Source organism: Coturnix japonica, chromosome 5, assembly GCF_054131305.1.
Source record: "Coturnix japonica strain WE chromosome 5, WE-NBRP24, whole genome shotgun sequence".
In the NCBI taxonomy this organism is placed as follows: domain Eukaryota; kingdom Metazoa; phylum Chordata; class Aves; order Galliformes; family Phasianidae; genus Coturnix; species Coturnix japonica.
Genome location: NC_140667.1, coordinates 16300001 through 16318603, shown reverse-complemented (window position 1 = coordinate 16318603; position 18603 = coordinate 16300001). Strand labels below are relative to the sequence as shown.

Here is an 18603-nt window from a genome sequence, read left to right as displayed (position 1 = left end):
GCTATTAGCATTAACCAGTGTCATAGCAGCTTGCATTTTGTGATTTTGTTGTGACAGGTACAACACAAACGTAAGAAGGACTGAGAAGCAAGCAGCAGCCTCTCTCCAGGCCAGGCCAGCTTTACTCCTGGCAAACAATTCTGATGCCAGCTCCTACCTCCTCCACAGGCAGCTCCTTCAGCTTGGGCAGAGAGCTGGAAAGCAGGCCCACCAGGAAGGGTGTAGGGCAGCACACGATGTCAATCATGGATGAGGGCAGAACAGGGATGAAGGTGTGCTGCCAGGAGAAGGGGTACAGCAGGGCCACCACGGCGTGTGAGCAGCTTGAGAGGGTGCTGAGGAGAGAGGATGTTTTCATGTCAAGCACTGACAAACAAACAAGAGACAGCAAAGGGAAAAACTAAACACTGAAACAAAGTATGCTAAAGAAAAATGACTAAATCAGATAAAAACAAGATAAACAAACAAAGCAGAACCAAATCATCTAACCACCCAACAATAATACATTCTGATGGACTTTAGACCAACTGTTGTGATAATGGTATTAACCCTGTTCAGAAAAGTACTCTGAGGAACCCACGCACTAAGGCTTCAATCCACCATCCCTCCCGCTACCAAACCCTATTCCCTTTTACAGTCACATGGTTCCCAAACATTAAAAATAAAGGAGCCTCATTACCAGGCCAGTTTGAGCAGCAGGGGAATAGAGGCATGCTCTCTGTTACACAGCTTCAATTTTGGGCTGCATTACAGCATCTCCTTCTTGCAGGCAGAAGATGACAGAAATTTGGACTGTAACCCAGCTCAGCATGACCGAGCTAATTTTCTCACAGTGCAAACTTCTGCTGTGCTTAATGTAGCCACAAAGAACTATAAATAACTAATAACTTCAGAGCTGTTATTGCTTGAGAATGCCGAGAGGAAACGCCGATTTCTTCACTGCAAGTCTTACTGGAAACTTAAGGGGGCATCAGACTTCCACTGGAATAGCTCCCAGAAGCACTTCTAGTTATAGATTATGCCAGAAGAAAAGCTTTGCCCGTTTGTTCCTGTCAGTGATTAACTTTTAAAGATTGTTGAAGGGGAAAAGTGAGAATTAGAAGAGGTACAGAGAAGTTTGGGAGGCAGCAAATGCATGTCTTTTTAGCCTGTTTTTGGTTGGTTTGTTTCACTTATTTGATACTTAATTTAAGATCTGCCAATTACAGGGTGCTTTCATAACTTATGTAGCCTGAAACAGGTCCTGCACATAGCGGGGGGGGTTGAAACTGGATGATCATTATGATCCTTTTCAACCCAGGCCATTCTATGATTCTATCATTCTATCATTCTATGAAAAATCAGCAAATTGGAGGAATACATCATCTTAGAGCATGTGGGGTGCTGCCATTGACTCATGCTTTGGTCCTACGAGTGTGGGTGACAGCAAACATAATGCTGTGCTTCAGAAGAGCTGTGGGGCACAGTGCAGGCTCCCAGCACAATTCTCAAGCATGCTTTTAATGACGCTGCGGCATTTTTAGCTGCAACCAATTCGGTCTTCTTACACAGCTGACTCAAAGAAGAGCCACGTTGAGCTAAAAGCAGGAATACAAACATTCTTCTAACATTCGGTTAATATTTTTCTCCTTTCTATAGAATGCCCTTTTGTAACTTGCTGCTTTACACGCAGAGCTGTGACGTAAATCAGCCCCTGCATCCTCCCTGAGTGCTATTCCCACGCCAGGGGAGGACACTGGGTTCTCCTTCAGAGCTCTCCCAGGGGGCGGATGGGGCCTAGAGCAGCTGAGCACAGCACGTGGCAGCACCCTGCTCCATGGCATCCTGTGGGTCACGCTGCTGCCCTTGTCAGCTCCTCCTGAGCGTGGTAGGGCTCAGCACATCCATTTAGCAAAATTCAGCCTCAGAAAATGGTTTCCTGTGAGATATCTCAGGCTGACCGTGCAGAAAACACTCACTGTGAGCACCACACCCCCCAGAACAGCAGACTTTTCTCTCTCACGCTGAGGTTAGAAAGACTGGAAGACCGATGGAACCAAATTCTTACACGTACAAAGCATCTGTGTACATCTGTGTACATTCTTACATGTACAAAGCATCCTTCCACAGCTGGAAGGATTCCCCCTTAGAAAGGATACACATCTCCCACTTCAGTGTGTCGTTTTCACATTCTGCAAGGTCACCTTCAGAAATGACAGCCATAAGGGAACTTTAAACCTCTGCCATACGGTTCCAATCCTCTCAAAAGGGTATTATTCATGAAAAGCATATCCAGTAAATGAAAATAAAAATAAAGCCCAACCTGGAAACAAGTCCACTCTACTTTTTCCTTTCAAGCTGTGCAACACGTGCGCTGTCCCAACTGTTCTTGATCAAGAAACATGAAGTAAATTAAGATGGCTTATTTTCTCCAAGGTGTGTGAACCCCACAAAGTAAAGCAACAGAATGGCCACAGAATATTTTCAGAATATTCTCATTTTTAATAGATCAAGGTAGTTTTGATGATGATGAAAGTACTGACATGATGTCGTACAGCATTATTAATGCATGAGTCTATCAGTAATGATAGGAAATTAGAGATTTTTTTCCTTTATAACTTTAGAACCTGATGAATCTTTTCAGGTATGGAACGGCTATGTCATCATCAAAGCAGCTACTGAAGAACCGATGTGATAACACTGCATCTTCCCCGCTCAAAGTTGACTTCTCCTCTGCGGTACTTTGCTTTACAAACTGTTTTCCTGTGGCAGCACACAGAAATTTTCCCTGTTGCATACTTGGCTATGGAGACCCACTCAGACCAAGAACTGAGGCACAAGAGTTTCAGATATGGCCACGACTCAGCTGAATTGTGGGGACTGCTGGTGGACATGGATAGCATCCATGTCAAAAACAAATTAACTTGAATCCACTTTGACCATTAATAGAATAAAGGTAATTAACTTCTGGGTCAGTTCAACAAATATCCCCAAATTCAGGCTATCTTAAAAAGTAATCATCAATATATTACCATAGAACAATCACCATATTTTCAGAAACACAGCCGCTGCTGTTGAACAGTAAACGGATGCTGTGCTGGCTGCAGGGAGCGCTGCCAGTGCCAATGCCAGTTCTGGATGTGCCTGCTTCAAAAGACCAGAGCTCTTTGTGTGCTGCAAGTCATCAACTCTCACAAAATATTAAAGTCATATTCAGTTACACATGCTGGAAATATTCCACACATACACTTGACAACTCCCTTTCCTTTATTCTAACAGCCAAAGATTGTATTCCTTCCTACTCCTCCATCCACCACCTACAGTTCCTCCGTGGCAAAACCATTTATCCAACACTTCCTTCATGCATCCCTCAACACCTCCCCAGATCTTAGCTTAACTCCAGCCTCTGAGAGAAGACAAAGTCTGTGACAACTTTGCAATGGTCTGGGAGGTTTGCAAAGAACTCTGTAAAGAGTTCTGGGAAAAGACCACAAAGCCAAGAATTTGGCCAGTCTCCTTCACCACACACAGACTGCAGAGACAGAGGACAAAACAAAAAGCTGGAAAGGCATCAAATAAAGAGAACATGGCAGTGACAATTGTAGCAGATTGCTGTAGTTTAGATGAGAGATGGACTGTGGGATTCCTGTCGCTGGGCAGACAGCCTTGGGAGAACTGCACTGTGCCAGATGCAATGCACAGCTGAACACTGGAAAAGGAACAGTTTCTCTTAGGACTAAATAACAGCAGCAGTTTCACTCTGGTGGATAAGTCCAACGAATAGCATCAGAGGCAAGGCATAAATCAAAATATATCAGCATCATGAGGGACAGTGACCACATTGCAGCATTGCTGCTTTTAAAGGAAGCCTTTGAAGATCTCTGGGCTGCCTAAAGAGCTGGGTGATGACAGGGAGATGTTACTGCTTTCTTTCTGCTCCCCAGCATGGCTGCTTTGCTCCAGTACACTGCTTGGCCCTCAGAACCCTTGTTCTGCAGCTGCATGCACCAGTCTGTGGCTCATGCTTCACGCCCTGGTCTGTTGTGTTTGAGGGCCTGCATTTCAACAGCCCATCAAACAGGCCAGGCATGGACACAACTCAGGAGAATTCAAGAACAAGTCACTGATAGAGCAGTGCAGGAAATTTCCCGTTTTCTAACTTGTGTGAAATAGTCAGGCATACTACATATGCAAAATTATTACTGCATGATTCTCATTTACCCAATGAAGGCTGTTTAAAAGGGGGGAAAACAGCTGGATTTCCCCTCTTCTGACTCAAACCAAATGAAGCGTTTTTGCAGCTTTTTAGCTAGATCTGTCCCATTAACATTTCAAAACTTCTGTAAAACTGTAAACTTCTGTATCTACAGAAGAGAAGGAGGTGATGGAGCAATCTGGCTGTGCGGCTGTGGCCATGAAAAAATGCCCAGTCAGGAATGGGTACGTGCAAACACAGGCACAGTGAACAAAAGCTTCATTCAGAGGCAGAGTCAGATACAGGGGGAACTGGGGAGGCATGACAGAAGATGACTGCAGGATGTGTAAGGGATAACCTTCTGGCCAGGGAAAATATGAAGCAAGAAATACCTTTGTGCTTGTAACTCAATACTGAAGCCAAGCTGAAATACAAATGTTTGAGAAGTGAAGCTGTCACAGGTAACTCAGTGCTTATTAAATATTAAAGGATGTCTCTATGTGTTCACATGTAAGGCCTGCAGTTACTGAGGGGCCAGGAGACCTGTCTGTTCATAGCACTGCTTTCTTCTGATTGGCACTGTGTTCATGTGATTAGGATTCAAAATTTAACTTCTTGTCTCTGACAAGATGGTTTCAGATTCACAGGCAATCACTGCTGTGTTAACAATATGACAGATGTAAAGTAGAATGAGGAATTTTCCTAGATAGTAACAAAGGGAAAAAAAAGAAAAAAGAAAAAAAAAGAAAGAAAAAAAAAAGCAGTCCCAACACCTTAATTCTTCTTCTTCAAAAGCTATAAAAAGAGAATTTGTCTAAATCCTCTTGCTGGAAACTAGAGACCAAATTGGGAAAACATTGCAACTAACTGCCAGATGGCTATTGCACCAGTAAGTAATTCAGAAGACAGCATAGTACTCTTCTTATGCCATTCCTTTTCATGGGAAAGTGGAAGGGGAAGAGAATTTTGTTGCATAAATCAGAAGTGGGAAAGTGAGCTTTAGTCAAAGCCTGAAGTCACCTGACTAAACATCACTGGAAACTAGAACAGGAGGAAAAGGAAAATTTTACAAGCTTATTGTACCCTTCTTGTAATATGGTATATTAATAAATGCCATCAAAGTTCACTGTGTACTAAAAATGCCATTATTATCCTTCTTTTCTATGGGACCATGGAATCTTAATCAAGACTCCCTCCCCAAGGAGCTGGTTGAGTCACCATCCTTGGATGTGTTTAAAAACCATTTGGATGTGGTGCTCAGGGACATGATTTAGCAGAGGGTTGTTAGAGTTAGGGTAGCATGGTTGGGTTGTAGTTGGACTTGATGATCTTTATGGTCTTCTCCAACCTGAGCAATTCTGTAATTCTATGATTAAGACAGACTTAGCAAGTTCATTTTGTTTTTTAGGCTCTCTCTTCCACCTGACATGTTTCCTGAGAAGTTACATTAGAAATACTCTCAATGCACAGCTCTCCCACTGCCATCAGTCATCGCAGAATCAGAATGCCAGATTGGTACCTCTTCAAGTAGTACAAAAATAAGAACCTCTTGAGAAGGAAGAACAGAGTGCAAAAAAATCTCTCTCAAAAGTCTTTAGAGACATCTTTGCTAGTTGCCCTGAACCACCAATTTCACATCACATTAAACACATTCTAGCACTTAGATGGTAAGACAAGGCACTCTGCATCTGGCAGGACTGGGCTGCATACAAACATCATACTCAAAGAAGATTACAACTAAGAAAGCAAGCAGAATACCAAGCAATTGGAGCTACATCAAGACAAATAATCGCATACTTTATGAAGGGTTTAAGAGTTTTGAGACTTAAAGTATCCATGTTATTAATTTTTAGTGGTATTTCATTGTACTAGCAGACACACTGATATTCTTGCTGTAGAATAAACTTTTCATATTGGGCATGATTACATATGGGATAATCATACAAGTGACGGTGCCTTTCGCTGCAGGAATTAGTGGAAGAAATTTCCTAACTTGTGCTCAGCATGTCAGACAGCACAATAATCCTGACCACCTTCAGGAAGCCCTTAATGATCTTTGGAAAAAACATGTGGATAATGGGGGAATAACTTTTGCTTGAGGCAAAGAGTTGAACTTCTGGCTCAATAAAGGGCTGTGCCAGATTTGACCAAAAGAATACACAGCTGGATCTTCTGCATCCTGTCCTAAGAAAAGGTACAGATCAGATAGAGATTGGACACAGTAAACTCTCCCTTAAAAAAATAAAAAAAAAAAAATAAGAGGAAGAAGAAAGGAAAGGAGAAGGGAAAGAAAAGGAGAAGGGAAAGGAAAGGAGAAAGGAAGAGGAAGAGGAAAAAGGAAGGGGAAGGGGAAGGGGAAGGGGAAGGGGAAGGGGAAGGGGAAGGGGAAGGGGAAGGGGAAGGGGAAGGGGAAGGGGAAGGGGAAGGGGAAGGGGAAGGGGAAGGGGAAGGGGAAGGGGAAGGGGAAGGGGAAGGGGAAGGGGAAGGGGAAGGAAAGGAAAGGAAAGGAAAGGAAAGGAAAGGAAAGGAAAGGAAAGGAAAGGAAAGGAAAGGAAAGGAAAGGAAAGGAAAGGAAAGGAAAGGAAAGGAAAGGAAAGGAAAGGAAAGGAAAGGAAAGGAAAGGAAAAGAAAAGAAAAGAAAAGAAAAGAAAAGAAAAGAAAAGAAAAGAAAAGAAAAGAAAAGAAAAGAAAAGAAAAGAAAAGAAAAGAAAAGAAAAGAAAAGAAAAGAAAAGAAAAGAAAAGAAAAGAAAAGAAAAGAAAAAAGGTTTCTGGCGAGTATATTTGCTGTCAAGTTCACTTCAGTGCTTTTTGTGGAGTTTTGTTGTGACATGGGAAGTAAAAGGAAATCTTTATTACTGGCCAGAGTTCACAATCTGTTTGCTGAGCACACTTTCCCTCTTTGTCTCAACATGCATTTTTTACCTTTTAACCTGCAGGCTGGCAGATTTCACAAGTTTTATGATATAGCAGCTACTGGAAAGGAGCAGCCAGCACATGAGCCTAGTAAGGCCCCACTCACTACCATGATTAGCTTGTGAGAATTGTATCCTACCTTAATTATGTGATAATAAGAAGAAATAGGGAATGAGACTCCACCTTATTAGCCTGCCCAAAATTTTAGCTACTCTTTCTTTTCCATTTGACCTCACTACAGAGCTGATAAATAATAGTTTACTCTTACTACTAAGCAAATGCTGCCACATCTCCTATTTGAATTCTCACAACTTGAGCTACAAGACCAAAAGCATCTCTAATACAGTTTTTCTAAGTAGGCATTGGGAGACTGCGATCAGGCTGCCCTGTAACTGCTAAACATGCTGCTTCCTAGTGCGAGGTCGTGGCTTCCGAGACAACAGATTCAAATAAGAGGACAAGCATCAGTACTCTCTGAACATAACAAGGCCAGTCCTAAACCATCTCTGTCCATGAGATTATGAAAATACCATTGTTTATTCCGAAAGCCTTTGCACTTGTGTACAAGTACACTCTGCTCCATTTTTGCTCCTCAAAGTTAACAGAGACATGCCTGCGGGGTGACTTCCTGCAAGTATTTACATATTTATGCTTCTGATCTGAATTAGTCAGTTTTTCTGTCTGGAGTCTGACCTTTGGTCAGGTCTGAGACCTGCCTGAACTTTCCAGTTGTGTTGGAATAAATTCCTCCTGGAAGTCCCAAATATTTCAGGAAAGGACACAGAGGTTTTTACCCTTAATAGCTGTAAAGTCCTCCCACCTCATAAGTGCCTATAGCTTCTTCCCACAACAGTTCCTCTTGGCTTATGGGGTGAGTGCTGCAAAGGAGGGCTGTCTGGGGCTGGGGGTCACCAGGTGACAGACTGCTGGTCTGTGTCACACCAGGCTGCCCCATATGGTCCAGGGGAAGAGAGTAGGCAGAGGGACAGAGGAACAGGAAATCTCTTCTGGGAGAGATGGAGTCAACTGCAGTCATCCCTAAGGGAAGAAGACACTGATGTGCAGAGTCTGAAGCTGCCCTGAAGTTCACTATCACAACAACCATTACTGCCTTATCCTTGTTTACTCAAGCCTCTTTTGCACATGTGTAAAACTTGTGTGTTTATTTATGGACTGCCCGAGACACTGTAAACTCACCTGGCTCACACCAACCTGAAGTGCACCCAGCCCAGTCACGTTGCCCAGCCCCAGCTCCCTGCCCTACCCTGACTCAGAATGAGAATTCCTACTGCAACCAGCCTGAGGGCCTGATTGGTTTGGAGAAACTGCAAAATGAATAATCCCTACTGCGTCTGAGCTGGCACAGCATTCTGCGTGAAGGAGGGCATGGCCTGGGGCAGGAACTGACAAGGGAAGCCAGAGAGGAGGCTGCCTTATCCTGGCAATGCTTACATAAATGCCTGGCCCACCATTTCCTTAGGGTACATATTCAAGTTCACCTATATGGTTTGGGAGCATAAAACCCTTTCTACAACAACTTTCCTTGAGGCCCATACTGATTCATCATGGCAAAGTAGCTGAAATATCTTGGGGAAAAAAATAATGACAACAATAAGAACTGGCTTTGTCTCTTGCAAGAGCACAGACTCTATAGACACCTTTCACAGCCCCCACAGCTGTGAAAGAAATATTTCTAGATTTCAATCCATAGCAAAAGCCTCATCCAGACATTCACACTAATTTATGTATCAAAAATGAGATGTCCGAGCCCTTCATTTCTCTGGGTTCAGGCATTCAGGGGAAAAGCCAACAGACCTGTTCTCACAGGCGTGGATACCCTACCCAGCAGCAAACATGCCTGCAGTTGTTTCCCCGGCACAAACCTAAAACAAGCAGAGCAATGTTTTTCCTCCAGTGTTTGTGTTCTATTTACTTTCTGTTGCTACCTTTGTGCCTGGAGTAACACCAATGTCCACTGCGCCCAGGAAGCCTCGGATTTTGCATCTGCTGCCTCACTTTGTAAACCCCTAGAGGACAGCAGTAGAGAAACTCTCCCTTTGCAGCTGGCAGCATTGTGGGATTATTTAGGGTTCGGGGGGCTAACTCACAGGCTTGTCATTCAAACCTTACTGTTGTTTCTTTATTTCTGGTAGCCTCACTTTCTGTACTGAAAGATGGCAACCTCTTCTCAGTAAAGATTAAGGACTCTACGTTTTCACACTGTGCACAGCACAAGAACCATAAATACCAAGTTATTGAATGAATCTCACTTCACTAGGCATGACTTTCTGAAACTCGTATAATGTGTGAAGTCATTTATTGCTTGGAGACCTGTTAACCAGGCAGCCATAAAAACCCATTGCATCTCATTGTTTGAAGCCTGAACTCTGTCATTTATTTCTAAGCAGCTTTTTGGGTACATGCAGAAATCAAACCCTTGTAAAATCTTTTTAATTTCCTGCTCTGGTACTTTGGGCCCACAGACAGGACCTGTAAGATATTTCACTTTTTTTTCCTCCACATTACTGGTAAACTCCTTCAGTTTCAACCATGATGCCCATAAACCAAAATTCATGTCAGACAAGCCAAAGGTTCCAAGATAGACAGTTATTAGCTTAAAGCCAGAGTGTTTCATTTTCTACTTCATCCCCATTTAAACCATGAAAACCTCAGTAAGTATTGAATTTAAATCCACTTCTTACTGTCGCTTTCTCTGGGCCTTTGTCAAAGGACTTGTTATTAGTTTCTGTTTTACTCTTAGAGCCTCATTCTATATCAAGTATAACTGCACAGGCGCACAGAGCGAGAAACAGTCTCTGTCCTGGAGCATTTAGGATCCCAGACAGACCAAACAAAACTAAGGAAAGAAAAGAAAGGCAGGAGCTGTATTTCTGGCATGCGCCACAAAGCAGGTGAGAAGGTTCGGGAGAACTCAGGATTCCCAAGACTTAATCTTACCTTACCTTACCTTACCTACCAGGACAGATTATATCTTACTCTTTTTAGAGGAAACAAAACAAAATGTAGAATAAAGGCTGCGTGGCTTCTGTCCCTTACAGAAGTAACCATAAGACCTTGTAAGCCTCAGCTCAGCATTGTGACTGTTTTGCAAGCCAAGATGCCACAAGTGTGTCAAAGTAGGTTTAACAGTTGTTTCTTTTCTCTGAACAGTGCTGAGAAGTATTAGAAGACATCAGTGAGATCAGCTGTCCCAGAGAAACACCACTCCAGGGAATGGCTGCTCTCTGTCTGCTGGGCAGCAAGCCTTCCCCACTGTACTGTGCCCACAGCTAAGATCAAGGCTCAGGGTAGTTGGCCAACCAGGACAACATTGCCAAGGAGCAACTGGGAACTCCAAAGCTGTGCAGCAGTAGGCAGCAGCATAGTACAATCCTCATATCCTCAGTAATTAAGCATTTAGTAGGCAAGCATTCAGAAGAAGTATATCAGAGTATTTTCAAAAGCCACCTGCCTGTTCATGGTGTGACTCACATATCTTCCAGGGTACTGCAGAAACCCTGAACTAACTCCACAGTTCTCAACAGGAGTTATAGGAAATTAAGTCATTCCCAGTGGTCATTCAAACTAAGGGTTACTGACAAGGAAAGGGATGAAATAAAATGTTCTTGTTGTTCTAGACAAAAAAAAAGGACTGCTAAGGAAATAACTTTATAACCTGAGAATAGTCTGCAGCTTTAAGGAATTCTCCCCTAAAGGTTGTAAAGCTTTTACTATGCAAAGTATTTTTGCTATTATATACACTGGCGGCCACTAAGTGCAGCTATTATTTCTGGCGGTCATTCAGAGAAGGTCAGGACAGATAAAGTGTTTAACAGAGGTTGTTTGGGTAGATCCATCTGTGTTTTTAACAACCCATTCCATCTACTGTGTTCTTTTAAAAGATGCTCCATCTTTTCTGAATCTAGTAAATTACAGTCTTTCTTTTTATTTGCTATGTTCTATTATTTGTCACGCTACAGCAAAGAAAGTCTTCTTTACAATGCCCATATTTTCCTACAGAGATTATACACAAGCACCCAAAAAAGGGCTGATTCTTTGCTGAAGGGCAGAGGAGCAGCCTACACAGAGCTTCCATTTTCTTGGTAAGGGGCCCATAGAGCCATGACCTGGTCTCTCTCCCTCCTTACATCATGGGGTGAGCACATGCCTCAAAGGGAACAAGGAGGGGTGCTTGCAACCTTGGGGCAAGGAAACAAGATGTTGAAAGGCTGTAGCAAGGAGCCCAAGATGGAGTTTCAAAAAGAAAACATTTTCAGGTTGTGTGAGCACCTAAATAAAGTAGCCTAACAAGTTGGGAAGGAGTGTACTAGCATTCTTAATGCTCACACTTCATGGTTTGCTAGTACAGAATTTCAAATCTAGCCCCATCACAAGCTCTCTGTACTGCACAGAGCAAACCAAGCAACACTCAGCATCACATTGTGTGCCCTGTATGGCCAAAGCTCTCCAGTGAGGATCCCTGATACTGTTTCCAAGTACTTTGTTTCAAAACAGAAATGAAATATCACTAGGACTACATTGCTTTGAAACATTATGCAAAATACTTGTTGACCATGAAGCAGAGAAGTGTTGGCATCCCCACTGTACAGGTAGAGTTAGAAAGCATCAGCTAGAAAATGTGTTCCCCATCTGATGCAAATAACTTGTGCTGAAGTAAAATTATTTAAACCTTGCAACAAGAGGATCCTCACATCTGACAGTCATTCTGGATATATGTTAAAGATCTCTGTACTGGGAGACAGCACTGCCCTGATGTGTGATTCAGGTTCCTTTGTCACTTACCTGAGTTTGTCTGCTACAAAAATCACACGCCGCTCCAAGAGGAGTGAGGCAAAGATCCTGATGATCTGGCGCACACTGAGGCACTTGAAAAGGCATTCAAAGTCCACATGTTCCAGACGCGAGTCCATCGGCCGCCGCAGCTCAATGACCTGAACATGTTCAACAAGTATCAGTCAGTGTCACTGGCCAGTCTGACAGCCCCAGGGGCACACAGCACCCTGGCCCAGGCATGCCTGCTGAGGGTACATCCTCTTTTGGAAACTGAGGCTGGAGGCATAACACTCCAGAGAAGCAGTGCGCTACACAATCCACTATCATGTCATGTTCTTCCCAGAATACAGGCACACATTAACTCTGCTATCATTTCCTAGGGAAGTAAAATTCTGCCTTCTAAACACTCTCAGAAATGTAAAGCTTGGCTGAGTCAACAGAATGAAGTAAGTAACAGACTGAAAAAACTAGAACTGGAAGCTTGCAGGGTTAAATGGTCATAAAGACAAAGTATATTTGGTATCAACTCGGCTTGCTATTCAAATTCACATCTAGATGGGAGCCAGGGACTGAACTTCATGCATTATGCAAAGTTTAATCCCAATATACTTTCTTTTTCCAGCTTTATAACACACAAGTCACTAGCTGGTGTTTAATCCTTTTGTTGTTGTCATAAACACATGTACATACGTGTATATAAATATATAACGATACTTAACTGGGAGTCAGGACAAGGTCTGAGATGGTAACTTGTGACATTCCCTTAAAGTCTAATTGTCAGATTTCATCCATGACCTCGGGCCCTCTCATTCCTTTTCTCAAATGCATTTTGCTTGATTCCTTTATTACATCTTCCTTTTATTCTGCAATTGACATGCTCAGTTGTGGTACTCGTAGGCAGAGGACAGAAAAGAGATAGCAAAATATAACGAAGAAGAGAGTAAGAGAAGAATAAAAATATGAAGTGCAAGACAGAAAATGATGAACTACTGAGGAAACAGAAGGGAAAGGGGAACAGCAGACCAACTTAAAGCTGTGTTGAAATCTTTGTAGATGTATCAGCAGGAGCACAAGTACATCTCCTCCATTCCACATGTCCAAAAATCATCATCTTATTACTGCTTTAAACCTCCTTTATGTTTTCATGCAAGAGACCACGCTCCACTAGCAAGCTGTATTGGGCTTAAAGTTGAGTAGCCCTTACAAAATTCCTCACAGGTACACTGTTATAGGGATATGAACAACAGCAAGATCACAGGATACAGAACACAAAACCAGTTCCTACCAGTTAAGTTGCAATATTGTTTGTGTTTGAGATGCCCACTTCCATTCCTTAGCACTAGGGCTGGAATCTCAAACCATATTTAAGTGCCCAATCACGAGGAGCTAATTTTGCTGCAAAACTTCCAACACTTACATCTTGCTGGGGTGTAGGATGCAATGCAAGTTACAGCAGCTTTAGATGCCATAGATGTTTTCTCTTATTTGGCAAAGCCTTCTGCTTCAGTCTGCTCTGCACAAAGAGATATACTGTCTACTTCCCAATTAATCATCATCTTTGTTTAGGCCAGAGGAGCCACAATGGAAGGACAAGATTCTGTTCCTAATTAAGACACTGCATTCCATTTAAATAACGAGTTCGTACTAGCATAACACAGAGTAAAGCTCAGCCAGGGGAGTTGTTTGTTTGTTTGGAATCATCTCAATATTATTCTCTGGGAGAGTTCAGATGCTTGAGCAGAGGAAAGAGAAGTTGGCGATCTATGGTTCCCAGATACATTCGCACCACAAGGGTGTTATCAGATCTTACTGCTGCTATGCCAAGCAGCCCCTCAATTTTTCTTTGCTTCTCCAGAAGAAAATGTACGTGACTTAAAAACACACAGCAAGTCACTTCTACAGGGCACCCCTTACATTTCATCCCAAGTGACATTACAGGTTCACTTCATTACACTTGGGGAAGATACGGATCAGTGTAAAAAACAGCACTGTGGAACTAACCGTAGGAGTTGTAAAGTAACCACAGAAGACTTTTCTTACTTTTGTTAAGTGAGACAAATTCTGTTCTTACCTGCAGTGAATAATTTCTCTCTACAGCTGCTCACCTGAATGGAGCTACTGCCTATTAACATTAGGACACATAGAGTATAAAAGGATGTGCCAAATATCTAGTAAGCCTCAAGCTAAAAGAAACTTTAAGCAAAGCACCAGCAGTGTCATTTTCTATGAGGTCTGTGGTTTTTTGTGTGTTTTTTTTTTTTAAGTAATGAATTGCACTAATGATGTTTGCAATAAGAAGGCAACTTATTAAAATTTATGAAATAACAAATTTCTAACCATAACTTGGTTTATAATAATCAGTAAGAACTAGTATTAACATATCAGCACTGTAGCAGCTCCTGCACTTCTCATTTTAAGTACCATCCCATAAGGCTTTCTTTTCTTGTTTATTATAGACACAACGAGGGTGAAAGCTTTGGTTCTTAATGTTTCCTGTTTTGTTTTTTTTTACCTCATTGCCAGCTCCAGGCAGAAAGGTTTTGACTTTGATTGTCTTTCCAGGTGCAGGAAAAGGAGATTCCATCAAACTCCTCATAAATGGATAAACCAAAGCAGCAGATATGCCCCTTCTCCTTTCAACCTCATCCAGGATCTAATCCATTAGTAGGACATAAGACAGAAAAGAGAGAACAGGTCAGCACCACATACACTTTTGAAACATCTTCTGATCCACATGTGCCTAAACACATAGCAGACCTAAGTTTAATTTTCCTTTTCCATACATTTCTGCAATGCCATTAAAACCACAGTATTTGATCCTACAGTAAGAGTGACTCATCTTCCAGTTACAACATGAATTCCTTCCATGCATGCAGTTGAACAAAGAGACAAGGAAGAAACAACAAACCTGCAAAGCTGAAGGAAGATCAGGCATGGCAAAATGGGATCTATATTGTTGGGATTTGACTCGAACAACAGTGTGAGCTGAAGAAGAGCAAGATCAACACAAGCCTCATGTTCACAGGCCAAGTGAGCGTCAAGTCTCAGTTGTGAACCTGAGGTTTGCATTAAAGAGCTCGTTTTTCTCCACTATGACAATTTGGGCAGGAAAAAGCCAGACTGGCAAGAAAAGCACCCCCAACATCCTATGATGCCATCAGGACTCCACCAGGAGGGAGCTCTAGGTCCAGGCCTCAGCCATGATGACAGCAGCCACTTTGCAGTCTGCGCCAAGCTGGAGCCAGCTGTGAGCAGCTTCATGAAGCATGCCCAGCTGTTTATGCTGGCTGCCTGCACTAAGGTCGTTTTCTGTTTAACGTAATGCAGGGCTGGCAACCCAGTTCTGAAATGAGCAGATGGAACTTCTTACAGATAGAAAGAACTATAATTTTCTTCTCTTTTTGGTCACATGGAACAGCATAAATTAGATCACAGCTAAGCTTTCCCACATTAGACAGACCCTATAGATGATAAACCCAAAGAAGACAAGAAAGCAAGCTTCAAAGCAGTTAGTGGTTTGACCTGAAAGACTGATCTTCTAACCACCACTCGAGACCAAAAGGCTATGCATGTGTTAGTGGATCTAAGCCAGGCATTTTCCCTTGTTTCTCTTGGAAATGCTTTTTTCACTGAAACAGAATATTAAAATATACTTTATCGCATGCTGGTGACTTACAACGATAGCTAATGACACCAAATGCCAACAGAAGCATTCACTGGTGCATAGTTTCTCCTTCCTCTTCACTGCCCACTGAAGGCTGAACTCTAAAGCAGAGCTACAATCCTTATCTGCAGAAGTGGCAGATAGCCCCTAGCTTATAACTGACTAGGTCTGGAAGTAAGGACATCCACGGTTCTGAAGTCTGTCTTAGCAGTAGCTATTATAGCAGTGAGCATAAAAGGCTTCAAAAAAGATGAAAATAATGCAAGTTATCCAAACCAGCATGATACATATTTTAAAACAAAGAACTCATTTTGCTTTCCTGATAAATAATACCCAAGGTTCAGTATCTTGTGGTCTTTCATCAGTCACATTTTTTTCTGTAAGATTACTGTTCCTTGTTTTGACTAACATTGCAGATACACAATATAATAATACGCAATTGTGCAATTAGAAAGAGACTGATTCAGTTTGCAAGAACTGCCTCCATCCACATCCGTCTCCAAAAACAATGAAGAAGCTGCGACTTGAACTCTTCCTCCTTCCTTTAGAAGCTACCTTTCCAGCTGCGCTGCTTGGAGTTTCTGCTTAAAACCTGTACTAAATCCAGCCCAGAGAGCAAGAGTCTGCACCATGTCTTTCCAAGCAACTCTCACTGTGGCACCTGTATTTTCAGGAGGTGATCAGCTCTTCGCAGCACAGTACAGATCCAGTGGGGATTAGGCCTTTTTGTGGCCCAGCCCCTCCCTGAGCCCATAACTAAAAAAAAAGCATGGGTGTACTACAGCCCCACTCACAGACTCATATGTAATTCAGTGGGAGCCTCCCCTTCTTCTCAAAGATCAAGAATTTGGGGGCCTGCCTGCAAGGTCAGCTGGGATCTGCTCCTGTTAAAACCAGTGAAATCGCACCTACCAGTCAGCCTCCAGTTGATTCTGACTGGATGAACAGACATTTTCAGACTGCAGATTTAACTGGGAAAGCAGTCTATTTGCAATTTCAGTTTGATCATTCTTGTCTGTAGCAGACTTTATATCCCAGCTGCAGAGATATTTGGTGGTAAGTAGGATACTCACATTTCCAATTTTTCATGCTTTCTGTGCTTTTCCCCCTTCCCAAGGTTTCCTTTGAAAACTGGTGCATTATCAAAATTAGATAAAAGCATGAAAGCAAACAAAGAGCCTCAGGACCTCTCTCCACAGTTTCCAAGACTGTTACTTTTTTTGAACTGCATTATCCTTTCAGAATAATGAGTTCCATTTTGCTCACGGATATCTGGGTTTAGATATGTATTATGTCTAAGGGTCACTGTTATAAACCCTCAGATGCAGAGTGTTATGGAGGACCTCAGAAGCAGAACTGCAATTAACTACTTCAACACCACTGTTTTTCTTCACTTGATATTTGTGTTAAACTAAGTTTTATCTATAAAGGATGTTTTGATGAAAGTCAACATTCCACGTGATTACTAGATCCTATGAACCGTATTTTTCTTAACTTCAGTTGTTATGTGCTTATTTCAACTTTATTCCTCTACAAATGAACAAACAAAATTAATCTTTAAGTCCTGTCAGACTCTTTGTATCTGAAGTGAAAACCTCTGGCAAATTAAAACATTCTATGAATACTGTATCAAAATTCGAATAAGGGAAGACAACCATCTGACATCAGACATATCATCCATCTACACAGACCACCAGCAAATCCTATAGGGTACTCTTGAGGAGCTCACAGTATTTTGTAGGCCTTTTTCAGATGACTGGAGGTCCTAAACTGGCAGCCAAAGAGATGTTTCAAATGTAACCCATCAGTAATGTTTTAAATAGCTTATTTTAGTAACCTTTTGTCTTACAAAAGAATAACGCTTGTAGTCCTGGAGCTGACTAGCAGTTAACTGTTCAATGGTGATGCAATCCCTGTTTAGCTGCAATGTTCTACATACAGTCTTAATACTCTTACATCAAGAAATTTATTACCTGGGTAAATATTACATCAGCTTATAATATAACTTCGGATTTGTTAATGTAAAGGCTTATTACAGGATTATACATCCTTCCCTAGTCCCTTAGAATAAAAACACCATGTCAATGTTATTAAGAACATAGACTTCAATTAACAAATACTCTTCTTTCTTAACCTCATTATTCCACAGGGTGCTGGAGTAAAAGTGGTACTGGCCCATCATTTGAACTGTAGATGCCAAGAGTTACAGCTCAGCACAGAATGGCTTTGGAAAACAATGGAAAAACCTCCAGTCAGCCAGATGATACAGACACCCAGATGTTTTTTGAATCAAGTTCTGCCTCAGTCACAGAAGAAATAAGACATTCTTTGATGAATCCAGTCATAGAAATACAATATCCAAAACAGCAACTACAAAATACAGTTATCTCCCATCAAAGGAAGAAATTCTTCTTGTCTGGTTTATTGATGTGGATATTTCTGAGTAAACACTCAAGTTTGAAAACAACATTGTAAAAAAAATCCTCTTACCTTAGAAAATAAGTCAAAGCACCCCAGGCGACTGATGACACAATAGACTTCAGGTAGGCGTGGGCCTTTTCCACTTGGCTGATAACAGTATAAAAGAGACTGAAATTACACACTGATTTGGAGCCATGCAGAAATATGCCTCTCTCTATGATCACATAGTTGGCCATCACGTAGCGTCTTTCACTACCCATTTCTCCATCAAAATAGCTACTCTTGGAAAAGCATTGTATTTATCCCTTAAACAGTAGGCTAAAAAGCGTAAGTAGTGCTCACACACTTAGGAAATCATGGTACAATGGAGCTGTATTCCAACATTGCTCTGGCTTGAAGCCATAAAAGCACATTTTAACTATGGCTGTAACTCATGCCTTATACCACCTTCCTCTGCTCCTGTTGTGGCAAGGCCACCCCAGGACCATACGCTGGGAGATGAGAATTACAGTGTTAGGGAAGTAACTATGGCTGTAGTTCTCAGTTCACTCATGATCAGCTTAACTTACAGAAAGCAAGCTCACATACCTAAACAAAGGCAAGCTGCATGAGCTGAATCATTAACTTTCTTAGATT

General features: G+C 42.0%; 1 protein-coding gene across 13 annotated transcripts in view; it reads right to left on the bottom strand.

Annotated features, from left to right (window-relative positions):
* The window catches only part of DENND2B (DENN domain containing 2B), a 139642-nt gene that overhangs the window by 4302 nt on the left and 116737 nt on the right, over positions 1 to 18603 (bottom strand). For 11 of the 13 annotated variants that reach the window (XM_032445153.2, XM_032445156.2, XM_015864089.3 and 8 more), the window contains 4 exons: positions 18037 to 18114; positions 14395 to 14535; positions 11892 to 12040; positions 158 to 335 (listed from right to left, as the gene is read on the bottom strand). In XM_032445153.2, the coding sequence (XP_032301044.2) occupies positions 158 to 335; positions 11892 to 12040; positions 14395 to 14535; positions 18037 to 18114 (546 nt within the window). Of the gene's footprint in view, positions 1 to 157; positions 336 to 11891; positions 12041 to 12601; positions 12746 to 14394; positions 14536 to 18036; positions 18115 to 18603 lie in introns of all 13 variants that reach the window. The other 2 variants (XR_014947068.1, XR_014947069.1) reach the window with 1 other exon arrangement.